Here is a 16,608-nt window from a genome sequence, read left to right on the forward strand (position 1 = left end):
TTAATCAAATCTGTCTCTGTAATTGGTGCTTCTAACACAGATCAGTCCTTTCCCACATTTACTTTATTAGGAATTCCAAAAATATCAAAAATATAACCAAATCCAAGTTCCTTAAAATTTCTGGTTTATATAGCACACACAAACCAGAACTGCTTTCATAGTCAAATGTTTTTTTAGTACAAGTTTTGTACTACTAGTGAAAATTTAACTGAACTATCATAACGTGAACAAACACAGGATCCTATTAACCATGACCAAAGACTTATTAACACGTTTTCCAAAAATCAATGCAGTATTTTGGCATACAGCAAGAATCCAATTTTCAGTGAAAGCAAATAAGCCACTACTAATTTTTCTGCTGTAAACATTTTCCATCTGCCTATTAAATCTTTTGGCACGTCTCCTCCTTTCTTCAAGTTTGGTGTCTGTCCTGGTTTGGCCTAAACCAGGCTGATTTTCCTTTCAGTGACTTTTACTTTCAGCTAAGTCTCCTCTAAGTAACTGCACTTTCTGAAACTAACTGCATGTTTGCAGACAGTGTCTGCTTCCAGGACTGATAACGCTCGAAGTTTGTAGTTATCACTGAGGCACCGGTAGGGATGTTGTGCAGAAAGGCTCTTGCTGTACTTATTCTTAGAGAAACCAAGGTCACTGCTGAATTCCTCACTGCTTACGAGTGAAGAGCCGAAGGGGGGTCGCAGCTGCAGCGGGGAGCAGACAGGGCAGGTGACCCAAAATTGACCAACGAGGGTATTCCATCCCACACACGTCATTCTTGGTATAAAGGGGGGGATCACGAGGGTCTCGCTCTCTTTCTGCTATGGCCGGTGTCCAAGGAGGACTCCGTCTGTTTTCCTGCTGCCCCCGATCCCGATCCGTGCATCCCTGAATCCAGCTCTCGACCGTTGCTAGGCCCAGCCTGGGCCTTCCCGGAGCCTGCCCTGCAGTGCCGGTGGTGACGTGGCTGACTTCAGGGGAGCTCAGTCTTGGTTTTGTATATATATTTGTATATATTTGATTATTTCTATTATTATTATTATACTCTTTTTCATTATTATAGTTTATTAAAACTGTTTTAACTTTCCAACCCAGAAGTCTCTCTCCCTTTTCCCTTTCCCTTTGGGGGGAGGGGGGGAGGATAACAGAGGGCATCTGCCACAGGTTTAATAGCTGGCCCAGCTTTAAAACCGTGTCAGTGTCCATCTCTTGAAACCCAACTATCTAAGATTACAACCATTTTCCTAATACCTCGAGCAACACCAATTTTTTTTGTAAGAGAGATGCTTTCATCAAAACAAACAGCAGATACAGTTCAATTCAGCATTTCCATTATTTATCAAGGCCTTTACATCACCCAGAGAAACACCTTGGTGTCTGCCACTCTGTTTTTGAGCCTCATGCCATCCTCTCTAAGTGGCAAAGTCTCTCCTATTCACCCCATTTGGGAAACATCAAGAGTTTTTCTTCTCCTTTCTTTCTGCTCAAACGTGCAAGTCTGCATTCCCTGCTTTCAGGTTCTCCCCATATCCTCTGGTAAGGTCAGTATAACCTAGCTTTTCTTGCATAATGCAAATCAATAATACATATTAAAATGTGGAAGCAATTAACAACACAGCTTCACACATCGCTTTCACACCACTCTTGTTTTTGTGCTAAGTTATGAATACTTAGGGTCCAACCTTTTCTCAGGCTGAACTCTCACTGAATTACACATGAAGAGCGACTCTCAGAAGTAGGCCCTTCAATTTATTTTTAAATAATGAGCCTTCAAAGCACTCCAGAAATCCCACTTCAGCTGCACATTCTCCTACCCCGTCCATCTAAAGGTAGTTTAAAAAAATACACGTGACACACATTAGACAGACCAAAATACAGAAAACTGGTAGACATCAACAGCTACATAAGACAGTCTCCATCCAGAGTCAGAAGAGACTAAGATTTCAATACAATAACATTGCACTCTGACATGTCCTTCTGCAAAGAACAACAGAAAAATCCTCAGCCAACATAAAAGCTAATGTAAGAATGTCATAACTTGCTGCAAAAGCAGAGGCAAACTAAAATGCACAGAGTTCATTTCAGATTTAATCCCTGTTCAATACCTTAATTTAAAATGTTTCACTGACCTAGCACGCCATCATCAGTGGACTGCTGTTACACAGAGACAATTTAGGTCAGCAAAACAATCGTGGGGCTAGAAGGAATCTCACAAGACATTCCTACTCCTGCCCTTGCAAGAAAGAAGATCAACTATATCTACATCTGGGATCAGGGGAAGGAATGAACAGCAAGTCTTTAAGAAAGAACCTCCCCTTGGTAGGCCAAATTGTTTCTACTTGGTAATTCAGTTTTACAGTGGTAACACCTCTAGAGCTGGATTCAAAACTAAGCCTTTCCCAACAGGAATTCATACAAGAATTGACTACAAAAGGTAGATACACAGAGGGATCTAGACTGTCTGTCACTTGCACAATTCCCCATGCAAGTAAATACCTGTGCAATCATCTACCTTCCACAAGAGGGGAACATGAAAAGAAAGTCTGATAGTGTAATACAGATTGATGACAAACCAGATCTGGGGCCTCCCATGAGATTAGGTCAAAGCTACTTCAATACATATTGACCAAAACTAATAAGAAAACTTAAATATCAAAAGGTCCTTCACCTTTACAGTCATTCTTTTAGGCAGGACCAAAAGGTCACAGCCCTATATGTTTGTTTTGACCTCTGCAAAGCTTAGTATACTGTGTGAAAATAGGCCACGGGCTACAGTTTATTTCAAATTTAGTGCAATTGATCTCCGCTTTCAAAGTGCTGAGCTTTGTACATAAATCCTAGAATGAACTCTTACCCTTGGAAAGCATCAGAATGGTCTCATTTTCTTTGAAAATGCTAAATGAATTTTAAAAGCCACAAGGGTCAGTACATAGCCCCAGAAGGGTAAAAGCCTACTGCTCCTAAAGCACCGCTGTGAAAGGTTTTAAGATGAGACCTCCACCGAGCCATGAAAAAAAAAAAAACCCAGAATAAATTTGGTGCTTAGTTTGCCAAGTTGAAGTATAAGCAAACTACCCAGGAAGTAAAAGATAGGACAGGAGTCCAAAGAACTAATCCATTGCTGCAGGGAGAGAGCAGATGGAACAAGTCCACAACAAAGAGTGCCAGAGTTATTTACTGGCACGCTACTGAAGTGTGAGCACTCAAAATACAAAGATACGGGGGCACAGAGTTCATGTACATTCACACAACAGAACTGAGTTTGGAAATAGCACCAAAATTCATATTCTGTGAGAGAAAAGCAAGCTGATGAAATCACCCAGACTAGTTAGGAGGTGGTTGGAGGTCAACATATCAAAACATGAATAGATTAGATAGAAAGGTGTTAGCTTAGCAGCCCTTAGACTTGATAACCTGATAGCAACATGCCCAGACAATAAAATGGGGGGCACTGCAAAGCTTTGTGCTTCATATCCACCTCTCATTTTGCTTTTTAATTACTTCTGTTCTCAAACAACAGAGAGATCCTATGGAAAACTTGTTGCTAGTAGGACATAGCCTGGGACCACTGTATTAGGATGGGATGGTCCGCTCCTAGCCATGCCACAGGGCGCCTTGAAAATCAGGCCTAGCTCGGAATTAGTGGGTAAGAGTGCTTGAGATCTGAAGTCAATTTTTAGTTCAGTTCAGAATGATGACAAGTAGCTGGGAAAAGAGAGAAATAAAAGGTTAAAATGGGAGCTTACAACATTACACTCCCAATAAAAGGACAGTACGTGGGGAAAAAATAGAGGAGTTGCACAGATTTGTACCCAGACCACACGCTATCGAGCGGATGCAAACACAAACACGTGCAAAACCAGACTTCACCTGTTTGATCTTGTTGCGCGAGTTGGTGATGCGCTCCGTGATGCTCTGGTACGTGCGGATCGCGGTGGTGAGCTCGGTGTAGTGTTGGACAATGAGCTCATCCAAATCCCGGTCACACTTCTCATAAGCTTCTTCCAGACGACCTTTCTCAGTCTCTCGGTCCTCAACATCATCACTGGTAGATAAAGTCCTAAGGACAAAAAGATCAGAAAAATAGGGTTATCTTGAAATGATCTATAAGGACAGGAAGCCTTTGCCTAAAAAATGCATCACCTACAGCAAACCAGTCACTCTTAGTCTGTACACTTCACTGAGTGAAGTTTATTTCTGGTAAACGTGCCTGTCTGGTGTTTAGTAGAGAACTATGTACTTTAAGAAAATAAAAAAACATTAATATCATGGTTTATTACTTCCCCAATTTTCAGATGCTTTGGAGCTTCATTACTACTGGATTTATGAAAAGGGAAAGTTATCTATCAGTTACCATATTTCCAGAGTCTCATTAATATGGGCACAGTATTACATATGAAATATATCCTGATTTATTACTTACAAAGAAATATAAGGAAGAAATTCTACTTTAGACTCAGGGACCAGTGCAACTATTTGTTAGGAGTGTTGCAGTTACTACTACTTACCTACCAAAAGTACACAGAGAAATCATCAAAAGCCTACCCTTGCCTTCCAATAGTCAATCTGTTTTCAAACATACACCAGTACAGCAAAGAAGTGTCATGGACCCTTATTCCCCCTCGCCACCCATTTATTTTAACCTCTCATCATCCAGTAAGATTTTTAGTTCTATCTTGTTCTTTAAATCAATGAAGTTTGAGATTCCAACCAAACTGTTCAAAATTTAATGAAACTGCCACAGGAGAAAAAAGTTCCTTGGTCTCACTCCAAATTTTCAAAGATTTACTCAAGAATCAAGACAATCTTCTCTTTCTCCCTCTCTCTCTTCACTCTACTCACCCCCTCCTGAGACCCATCCGGCCATCAGATCCAGACGCCCACACCTGGAATGGCTCAATTACACCACCAGAAAGACTCAGGAGACAGCAACAGCTAAAAAGACATATTCTTACATCCTACAGTATGTAGCACTCAGAGTTGGTTTCTGCAAAAAAAGTCACCCTGAATTTTCCTCTTCCTTTATCCTTGGAAGGGTAGCTATGGTCCATACAGGTTTCTGGTTTAAATCAATATAGACACTGAAAACTGCACACTTTGTGGTGAAAAAGAGATCAGTTACAGTAGTTGTGACCTAAACACTGGTATATCACAACCTGAAGAACCAGCAAGAATGAGTTCTGTAGCTCTGCTAACAATTTCTGAACCACTTTAGAGAACTTATAATGAGAAAATAAGCAAAAATAAAGATATTTAAAAAAAAACCACTGCATGCAGAATCACAGAATCAACCAGGTTGGAAGAGACCTCTGGGATCATCGAGTCCAACCGTTGCCCTGACACCACCATGTCAACTAGACCAGGGCACTAAGGGCCATGTCCAGGCTTTTCTTAAACCCCTCCAAAGACGGTGATTCCACCACCTCTCTGGGCAGCCCCTTCCAATGGCTAATGACCCTTGCTGAGAAGAAATGCTTCCTAATGTCCAACCTGAACCTCCCCTGGCGAAGCTTGAGGCTGTGTCCTCTTGTCCTATTGCTAGTTGCCTGGGAGAAAAGGCTGACTCCCACTTCACTACAACCTCCCTTGAGGTAGTTGTAGACTGCAATAAGGTCACCTTTGAGCCTCCTCTTCTCCAGGCTAAACAACCCCAGCTCCCTCAGCCATTCCTCATAGGTAGGACCCTCCAGACCCTTCACCAGCTTGGTCACCCTCCTCTGGACTCGCTCCAACACCTCAACATCTTTCTTGAAGTGTGGGGCCCAGAACTGCACACAAATACAAACTGTTTTGGGTCATATGCTTGAATATCACGGAACAATCACAACTCTCAATGAAATCTGGAGCATCTACTTGCTGAAGTGAGATGCCTTTAAAAACACAACCAGTAGAGCATGAACATGTGGAGACTACAATTTCATTTAAATCACAGAAGTTTGGGCCTCTGAACTGAAGCTGCCTCTTCAGCTGGTATGCATCCTACACTGAAAGAGTATAAAAATAGTAAAAGACTAGAACAGCCATTGTTTCCAACCCAAAAGACTGAAAAAATACACTGCCAGGAGAACTTCTTGAGTTTTCAGGGGATTTCTTAAGCTATTTGTGTGGAAAAGGTCAAATAGTTGGAAAGACAAAAAACCACCGCTGAACGCTGCTGCTGCTCTCTGCTACCATAATGGCTTTCACTTCGGATTTGTTAAAGCAATGAGGTCCAGTCAAACTAAAACCAGTGTCTCCTGCTGTCAAGTAAGAAAGAAAATATCAACTTTCAACTGTCACTTGTCCTCTACAGTAAAAGTTAGAAGGTGAGAACTGCTGCACATCATCGAAAAATAGCAAAGGAGAGAAACCTATTTCCTTATGGTTTGAGAGTAACAAGCAGGACACGAGAACAGTTTGTATTTGATAGATTTTTCTGAATTCTTCCATACCGTTAGGAAAGTAGTAGGAACTCAAGTGCAGAAGCTCATCTCAAATAAATGTAAACAAAGAACTTAATCATACAAGAAATGCTCCCTCTCTCTCAAAAAGTCAGACATACCCCAAACTTCCAGTTCGCTACTCTTTCTCCCCTTCAAAGAAAAACAACAGGCTGCACCACCTACTCAAGGATTCAATCTTTAAGAAGAATTTTAAAAAGCCATTTCACAGGGGATCACGATCCCAGAAAGAGCAGCTAAGAAAACTCAAGTGAGCAAGCAAATCTGTACCACCATATGGAACACGGCACGAGAGGAGGGCAGGAGCACTGGAGCATACGCACACTTGTCCTACTCAACTACCAAGGAGCACAGAGGAATTAAAGCCAAAATATATCCTCCAACACCCTCAAAGAAGACAATGTACCCAAGTGATGTGTTTTGTTTTAAACTGTTTTAACACTCCTTTTCCCTTTCAGATGGCAGTGGCAGAAGGTCATAACAGATACCACACGGAAATGAGGAGGAGAGATCCTCTTTCTTTTGTTATGCCTCAGACTATCAGAGTGGGTGCTTCACACCCTCCTTCCTGCTCCCAAATTCCATGAGCTGCACCTTCTACAGGGGAAGCAGATGCAGCTCTCCTTTTGCACAAAGAATATGCAGAGATGAGGACGCCCCTCCTCATTCACAGAATCACAGAATCAACCAGGTTGGAAGAGTCCTCTGGGATCATCGAGTCCAACCATTGCCCTGACACCACCATGGCAACTAGACCATGGCACTAAGTGCCATGTCCAGGCTTTTCTTAAACACATCCAGAGATGGTGACTCCACCACCGCCTTGGGCAGCCCATTCCAATGTCTAATAACCCTTTCTGAAAAAATTCCACTGATTCTGTAGCTTCTTCCATTGCATAAAATTTATTTGTAGCATTTCAAGTTCCATGCTTCATGGTAGCTACAGAAACAGGAATGCTTATTAATGTTCTACTCCCAAACATTCTTAGTTGTGTCTTAAATCATGTTTTCACCAAAAAAAAAAAAAAAGAGAGATTTTTCTTAATTTGTACTCTATGCAAAGCACTTCAATATCACACAAAAAGGATCTGGAAAGTAAGTAGTGGTTAGAAAAATAAGCCTGGAATTAAGAAATCTGAGTTAAAGCCTCTGCTCTACTGCAGACCTCTGACATCATACTTACAGCACCCTCACGTTGCAGACTGCATCTCGACACTAGAGCGTGAGCTACACACAGCTCTTAGCTACTACAGACTCCTGGTGTAAATGTCTGCATTTCAATGTAACAGGCTGAGCAGGCAGATCCGTGTCCCTGTGGCTCAGTTTCTCTTTCTCACCTGGGGAATACACAGCACTGGCTCCTCAAACACGAGCTGCAATTACATGCACCAAGTACCACTGAAACACTCCAACACTGTTAGCAAAGGTCATGTAAATACTTCAGACAAAGCAATGTGTGAAGATGTGCTAGGAAACAAAGCTAAGCATACAGTTAATGCAATAGCATTAAACATACAGTACTTGTGAGACGCAGTGAAGTTTAGGTTCATGCTATAATAGATGAATGGAAAACATCTGCAAGAATGTGTTTGGCATTAAACTTTCCTCCATTAAGAGTACTTGGAGATAAATACGCTTCCTTTGTGAAGAACCACTTATTTTTGCTAGAAGAATGCTCTTCAGCGTGGTTACACCAGGCACGAACGTATATCCTTTTCAGGAATTGACATATTGTTTGAGTTTGAAGCTGAACCATATTGCTTGTCTTGGTGGTTAATGAAAACATCGATTCTCTCTAACCTGCGTTATGGATTGCAGGAGAAACGTGGATTGCTACAGACAATGTAGAAGAGGAACCAAACTGGCCTACAGCACGGACTAGAAAGTTTTTAGTTTTAATTAACTAAAACTCAGTTTCAGAATTCTTCATTTGCCAAAGCTGTTCAGGCTTTGGCTTGAATCCATCTGCAACACCAGTAGTTTGTTACAAAAGCTAAAGATCTTTCTCCAAGGCTAAGCCTGCATCACTGTAATGTCAGAGGATGTGACAAGCCTTTCCTAACGTTCCAGCAAGTTCCTGCCCAGCTCTGGCTTCCTAACAACTTCCAGTCACATCCACATAAGGAGATACGACTGAGGTCTGCAGAAGACTGAAACAAGATGAAAAACATAAATGCAAAACAGTTTTTCACCATATCAATCACTACTAGAACTAGCAGCACTTGTTGAAACTAACAAATCAGTGTAGGAAAGGATCAAGCACACTTACACTGTAGGTAGTCAACTCCTGAACCTTGCTGCAGGATTTGAGGCTCCGAGCATCAGCAGGTTCAGAAAAAGGACTCAAATGTATTCGCAGACAACAGGTCAAAACAAATACTGAAAGAAACTAGGTGGAATGTATCCCCCAACATCCCTAACCCACCAACTGCGGACACTAAGGAAATACGGAGGCACTAGACACCAACTGCCCACGCCTGCATCCCCTCTCTAACATTCTGTATTACCACAGAATCAATCAGGTTGGAAGAGATCTCTGGGATCATCGAGTCCAACCATTGCCCTGACACCACCATGGCAACTAGACCATGGCACTAAGTGCCATGTCCAGGCTTTTCTTAAACACCTCCAGAGATGGTGACTCCACCACCTCCCTGGGCAGCCCTTTCCAATGTCTAATGACCCTTTCCGAGAAGAAATGCTTCCTAATGTCCAACCTGAACCTCCCTTGGTGAAGCTTGGAGGCTATGACCTCTTGTCCTATCATTAGCTGCCTGGGAGAAGAGGCCGACTCTCACTTCACTACCACTGTTGGAGACAAACCATTAATCTGCCTCAATAGAGCACTTCTTTGGTCTTATCCTCTGGAAGGCTCCAGTAATTTAGATCACCTAAAGCTGAGTAATGTTTTGGAGGTGCTGGAGTTGATGTTACCCAACTCCTGCGCATTTACATGCGGTAACTGCCAACATGGGGCCTTCCCTTCACCCCACCAAGATATTTCAGCATCCAAACCTGCAAGAAGACAAGACAAGCATGATCCATTCTTGCAGAGTTCCAGTTGAAACCACTGGGCTGTCAGGCAGCTGGAGCAGGGAGAAGGGAAGAGTTACAGACTTTGGCAAAACCCTGCTTTGAACATCCCAGGGACGCGCTCACCAAGGACAAGACCATATTAACACACCGTTACAGACTTTTCCAGCCTGTGACCCTAACCTGCAAGACCTGAACTCAGTGGGGGTTTCAGGCTCAGTCAACTGCCACATTCCAAGATTCCCAGCTGGCTCTGTCGCATGCACCAGCTGGGAAATCTTCCCAGAATTAACACCTGTATTGGGAACCTCTTGCTTTCTTTAATTACCTGTTTTGGGAAAATATTGTGGAAACAATCATCACTAAAAACATCATATTCATATTTTGACCAGAAAATTTATATATATTTACAGCCCATTAGTCTGTTCTAGTTTAAAACATTAAAGTGACAACTTACTACACCAAAAGGGACAAATAATTCTACACAACAGCAAACAATTTAAGCCTAACAGGTTTTTTTCTCCTCCCTCCACCCACACGAGTTTGCCTTAAATACCTGTAGATCACTTCTTTATGGATAGGACGAAAGTTTAAATCACAACCCAAGATCCAAATGGAGAAAAGCAGTATCAGAGATCGCTTTTTCATTTATTTTACTGAAAGACCAGCAAGTTTCAGAAGTATAAGGTTTTCTTTTGAGGACTTGGTTATTTCCAGTTGTAACAGGAGTCTGGATTAACAGCTGGAGAACAGAAGTTCATGTGTGATCCATCCCATGATCATGCACTGAAGAACCACCAAAGAGCACTTCGAGAAAAGCAAACCCATTCTTTAACAGCGAAGATGTTGAAAGCCAAAATGTGTGCTATAAAACTGAGAATGCATCTTCTGGATTTTTTTTTTTTTAAACATATTAAATCTTTTCCCAGATAATAATTCACATTTTTGTCCAGCATGGCTGTAACATATAAATTTCTGCAACATATTCAAAAGCAGTATGAGTACTTACAACTGCTTACAGACAGCAGTAAGACCCTTCTGCTCATGTTCTTCTCAAGTCACTGCATCAATCAGCTGAGTCCTCACTTTACCTACTTAAACCAAAACTAACTCACCAGCTTCTCTTTACTCTAATAATTCATTACCATGTATTTCCTCCTTCAAAAACACAACATCAAATCCTTGACGTCTAGCAGGATCTGCAACTACAAAAAGGAGCCATGTCGCTTTGAATCTGAAACATCACCTTGTACACCTGAATTTCCTACCTAAGCCCCTTGGTACAGGAGTCATTTCTTTTTCTTGCTTTGCACAGAAAAGAAAAACAAAGCAAGGAATACTTAATATTCTTGAGATTATATACATTCCTGCTAACACTGCAGAAAAGTAAGCCAAGGGCATCATTGCTTGTTTCAGTTCTATTAAAATGTGTGGCGAGGAAGAAGAAAAGTCACAGTTTGCCAAATAGAAAGGCTCAAAATTGTCTGGGAAAGGATCTTTGCAGAAAGAACTTTGAAGGGGGAAATACAAAACAGGACAGGATTATGAAACAATGATAAATATACATTAGCTTTCTAGAACTCCCTGAAAACGAAAAGCATTCAACACTATGACAAACAGAAGGAACGTCAGGCTATGAACTCAGTGGGGATCTCCAGCAGGATCCCCTGAGCAGTTCACTTGTTTTTTCATTTCCATTTTTCTACATGAGAATCCGCCTCCCCCGTAAGGTACCTGTAATTTGTACTTGGCAGCTGGATGGCCGCAGATGCCTGTCTCATTAGCAAGAGCTCAACTGGATTAGAATAATTCCAGCCGGATGTTAAGTCTGTTAAGAGACGTTTTTACGCTACAGTAAAACAGAAATTCATTGAGCCAAATCTCATTGACTTTTGATTTTACATAGTTAAAAATACAGCTTGCGCAAATGCAAAATGCTTAATTCACTGGAGTCACTTCCACATACAGAAGACAGTACAGAGGAGATGACCAGACACAATCCTGACATGTTTTATCATAGGATGTATAACATATTGCATACAAGAAAAAAAAGAAGCCTTGCTATTTCCCCTGAGGTCAGGGAGTTTACACTGGAATTAGATTAATAAAAAAAAGTACATTGGGACTATTCATTTCAGTAGAATTTGATCTGTAAATCACAAGCATTTTTCATCTCCTCTTTCCAGCATCCAACTCAAATAACCAGCACAGGGAGTAGGTGCAAAGACTTTTACAGGAGCCCCGAAGCACTGTCATTCTACAAGATGCCTAAAGCCTTAAACTGCTTCCTACAACAGTTCTCATCAGACAGGAATATCTAGTTTCCAAAGGTAAATATATAAGAAAATGTATTCACATTGATCAAATATAATTGCCATCTCTACCATTTCTGCAAGAGGCTGTACCTTTCTAGAAATCTGAATGAACTCTGCAGCTCCAGAAGAGTCCTTCCTCAGCACAGCAGATGAAGGAACAAAGTGTCTTAGATGTTGGCATAACTAGGACCCAAAAGTATGTTTGAACTTACCCTCAACTGTTGCTTTACAGCAGTTCAACAGACTGCAGCCATCAAAAGCTAAAGAGTAATTCAAAACACTGGGAGGCAAGATTTCTGGCTTATGGATGCTTACCTGGACAGGCTGGATCGATGGGCAAAGGCCAACTGGATGAGGGTCAACAAGGCCAAGTGTCAGGTCCTGCACTTGGGGCACAACGACCCCATGCACCGCTACAGGCTTGGGGAAGAGTGACTGGAAAGCAACCTGGTGGAAAAAGACCTGGGGGTGTTGGTCGATGGCTGGCTGAATATGAGCCAGCAGTGTGCCCAGGTGGCCAAGAAGGCCACCAGCATCCTGGCTTGTATCAGCAGGACCAGGGCAGGGATCGTCCCCCTGGACTCGGCACTGGTGAGGCTGCACCTCGAATCCTGTGTTCAGTTTTGGGTCCCTCACTACAAGACCTTGAGGTGCTGGAGCGAGTCCAGAGAAGGGCAATGAAGCTGGTGAAGGGTCTGGAGCACAAGTGTGACGAGGAGCCGCTGAGGGACCTGGGGGTGTTTAGCCTGGAGAAAAGAAGGCTGAGGGGAGACCTTCTCGCTCTCTACAACTGCCTGAAAGGAGGGTGTAGCGAGGTGGGGGTCAGTCTCTTCTCCCAAGTAAGAAGTGACAGGACAAGAGGAAACGGCCTCAAGTTGTGCCAGGGGAGGTTTAGATTGGAGATCAGGGACAATTTCTTCATGGAAAGGGTTGTCAAGCACTGGCACAGGCTGCCCAGGGCAGTGGTGGAGTCCCCATCCCTGGAGGGATTTAAAAGCCGTGTAGATGTGGTGCTGAGGGACATGGGTTAGTGATGGACTTGGCAGTGCTAAGTAAATGGTTGGACCTGATGATCTTAAAGGTGTTTTCCAACCAAATTGATTCTATGAACTATCTATAAATGCTCAACGTGGTATTTTGAAGCAGTTGCAAAATGTACTTGAATCATTAAAACTTTTTTCTCTCCACAGACCTCAGTCTCAGCATTTTCCTCTGAGCTGCAAAATGAAATGCTTCTCTCACTAAAACACTAAGGAGCTTTGAGAAAGTCACACAATTTCTCATTTCTATAATGCAGAATATGCTACAGACTATAGCTACTATCTATCATAGTAAATACATACAACGCTTTGAAAATGGAGTACATTAAGTAGGGATGAGAGAAACTTTCCTTTAAGAACCAACGTAACTAATCTGGTCCCAGCAACAACTCACACCAGCAGACTCCACACACTACCCAACAAGATATTCTCACACTACACACTTACTCTTGGCTATCTCTGTGTTTTGACAAATCGATGTTTTTTATAGACCTATCCAAGACCCGCAGGTGCCTGGACTGCAGAACTACCACACAATCTCACCTCCTCTGTAAATTTACTCCTACAGCGTGATACATTAATTTGGCAAGGAAAGAAAGGGGAAAAAAAAAGAAAAAAGCTAACTCCAGCATTCAAACAATGCAAGAAAAAACAGGCAGATGATATAAAAGGACAGAAAACAAGCCATAATTTCTTCACAAGCTAATAAATTTCTTTCATTGTTGTGAACTGAAAGAACATGATGTTTACTAAGCTATTCAACAGCAGAAGAAAACAAACAGCATTGTACTACACATCATGTGGCACAACAGATAGCTACAGGAGCACGGAAACACTATACAGAGATGATCAGCTGCAAAACTATGAAGCAATTCACCTCCCTTCGTAACATGCTATTTTTTAGCTTCAAATGCACTCGAGCCCCCAAAAAAGATTTAACATCACAGCTCCCAGCACCCCAGAGAGCACACCCCACACAGGTTAATCTTTATTCTGTATAACACTCATGTCCCCATAAATGTGCACAGCTTATCTGCACCAACAAACTACTACAAAATGAGCTCTGATGTGAATGAAATGCACAACAGACTTCTTTGCTCTGTCCCATGTCAAAAGGCTTAGTGCAAACTGAGAAGAGACACAAGGGCAGTTACCAAGAAACGCTTTTTCTGGGGCATTTGGCAACACTCAATAGGGAAAGCTTTTGCAAAGCCAGCAACAGGCAGGACCGCAGGTGCTTTAGGCAGTAAAAGTGCCAGAGAGCTCAGGCTGGTGATACGTGCTGCTGAACCACAAAACTTCAAGGCTACTAAGAATTTTGTTCACATGCAGAGACATGTACAGCATATGTGGAAATATTTGGGTGCCTAAAGAAATCTGTTCATCTTCCTCTCAAAAGGATGCACGAATGAATGAGTCTCCTCCACCTGCATTTTCAAATTTCTTTTCCTGCTTGACAGTGAAGATTTAGTTTTAGCAAAGCCAACCATATCCTGGGCTGCATCCCCAGCAGCGTGGCCAGCAGGTTGAGGGAGATGATTCTGCCCCTCTGCTCCACTCTCATGAGACCCCACCTACAGTGCTGCATCCAGCTCTGGGGCCCCCAATATAAGAATGACATGGAGCTGTTGGAGCGAGTCCAGAGGAGGCCACGAAGATGCTCAGAGGGCTGGAGCACCTCTGCTATGGAGACAGGCTGAGAGAGCTGGGGCTGTTCAGCCTGGAGAAGAGAAGGCTCCGGGGAGACCTTCTAGCACCTTCCAGTACCTGAAGGGGCTACAGGAAAGCGGGAGAGGGGCTTTTTACAAGGGCATGGAGTGACAGGACGAGCGGGAACGGTTTTAAACTGAAAGAGGGGAGATTGAGATGGGATCTGAGGAAGAAATTCTTTGCTGTGAGGGTGGTGAGACGCTGGCCCAGGTTGCCCAGAGAAGTTGTGGCTGCCCCCTCCCTGGCAGTGTTCAAGGCCAGGTTGGATGGGGCTTGGAGCAACCTGGTCTGGTGGAAGGTGTCCCTGCCCATGTCAGGGGGGTTTGAACTGGATGATCTTTAAGGTCCCTTCCAACCCAAACCGTCCTGTGATTCTATGACATGCTGTCCTACTATCGTACCTCAGTCTGAGGCATCAGAGAAGTAACTCTGCTTTATTTTCCCCTCTCTTTTATTCTATAAGGGCCAATAACAAAAATGGGTCAGAGACAAATCCATGAATTTTTCAGCTCCAAATGCCCACAGCCCAACCCCTTTTTGTTTTGCAATGTGCTGAATGCCCATATACCACACACGAGCTCTCGGTCTTCTGCACTTGAGTTCAGAGCCACGATCCATACTACTCCTGCTTCATCTAGTACCCTGTCACTGCATTTCCTTCACTCGAGTGTTTTTCTACCAAATCCTGTATTTAGCTGCTGCCCTCCCCACACACACCCCACACATTTTGCACTGTGGCAAAAGAAAGTTAACAACAACCTCGAAGAGTATCCACTTACAGGCACCAACCTCAAAATTACAGCTCCAGCAGGAATCAGATTTGAGACTCAACAAGAATTTCTGTTTACACTGAGAAGTCTCATATTTCCCCACACAGCTGATATTATCAAGTCTGTTTTCCAGGGAAGATGAGTAATTTCTTTTGCCAGCCCACTGTTAGCTTCCTACCTGCCCAATAAACTGCCAAGAAAATGAGATTAAGTGTCAATTTTAAGAGAAAACTCTTAACATTAATGAACAATAAATGTTTCATTTCTGCAAATTTGCTTTTTCTGATGCCTCCAGCTAGGCTGGGTGGATAACTGCCTGCCTATTTTACCAGCCCTAAGGCCAGCCTTGTTAAGTATGATTACTGCTGAGCTATGGAGAATAAACGGAGTCTTAATTATCAATTTCTTGACTAGAGAATTTGGCTCACAGGAAGAACATTGTAGTAACAGTATGTGGGCATTATGCTTCTGTGGATGCTTTTATAAAAGAAAAGTGAAAGAACAGATACTGCACACAAAAAGCAAATACACATTTTAGACAATTAATCACAGAATCACAGAATCAACCAGGTTGGAAGAGACCTCTGGGATCATCGACTCCAACCATTGCCCTGACACCACCATGGTAACTAGACGATGGCACTAAGTGCCATGTCCAGGCTTTTCTTAAACACCTCCAGAGATGGTGACTCCACCACCTCCCTGGGCAGCCCCTTCCAATGGCTAATAACCCTTTCTGAAAAGAAATTCTTCCTAATGTTCAACCTGAACCTCCCCTGGCGAAGCTTGAGGTTGTGTCCTCTTGTCCTATCGCTAGTTGCCCGGGAGAAGAGGCCGACTCCCACTTCACTACAACCTCCCTTCAGGTAGTTGTAGAATGCAATAAGGTCACCTCTGAGCCTCCTCTTCTCCAGGCTAAACACCCCCAGCTCCCTCAGCCGTTCCTCGGAGGTCAGACCCTCCAGACCCTTCACCAGCTTGGTCGCCCTCCTTTGGACTCGCTCCAACACCTCAACATCTTTCTTGAGGTGCGGGGCCCAGAACTGGACACAGGATTCAAGGTGAGGCCTCACCAGTGCCGAGTACAGAGGGACGATCCCTTCCCCAGACCGGTTGGCTACACCATTCCTAATAGAGGCCAGGATGCCACTGGCCTTCTTGGCCACCTGGGCACACTGCTGGCTCCTGTTTAGCCGGCTGTCGATCAGCACCCCCAGGGCTCTTTCCGCCGGGCCGCTCTCTAACCACTCTTCCCCCAGCCTGTAGCGCTGCAGGGGGTTGTTGTGGCCCAAGTGTAAGACCT

The 16,608-nt window shown here is 43.2% G+C and overlaps 1 protein-coding gene across 1 annotated transcript in view; it reads right to left on the bottom strand.

Annotated features, from left to right (window-relative positions):
- Window positions 1-16,608, bottom strand: part of EXOC4 (exocyst complex component 4) — a 481,536-nt gene that overhangs the window by 451,914 nt on the left and 13,014 nt on the right. The window contains exon 2 of the mRNA XM_068401273.1: window positions 3,868-4,057. Within this exon, the coding sequence (XP_068257374.1) occupies window positions 3,868-4,057 (190 nt within the window). The remainder of the gene's footprint in view (window positions 1-3,867; window positions 4,058-16,608) is intronic.

Source organism: Nyctibius grandis, chromosome 5 (genome assembly GCF_013368605.1).
Source record: "Nyctibius grandis isolate bNycGra1 chromosome 5, bNycGra1.pri, whole genome shotgun sequence".
Taxonomy (NCBI): Eukaryota; Metazoa; Chordata; class Aves; order Nyctibiiformes; family Nyctibiidae; genus Nyctibius; species Nyctibius grandis.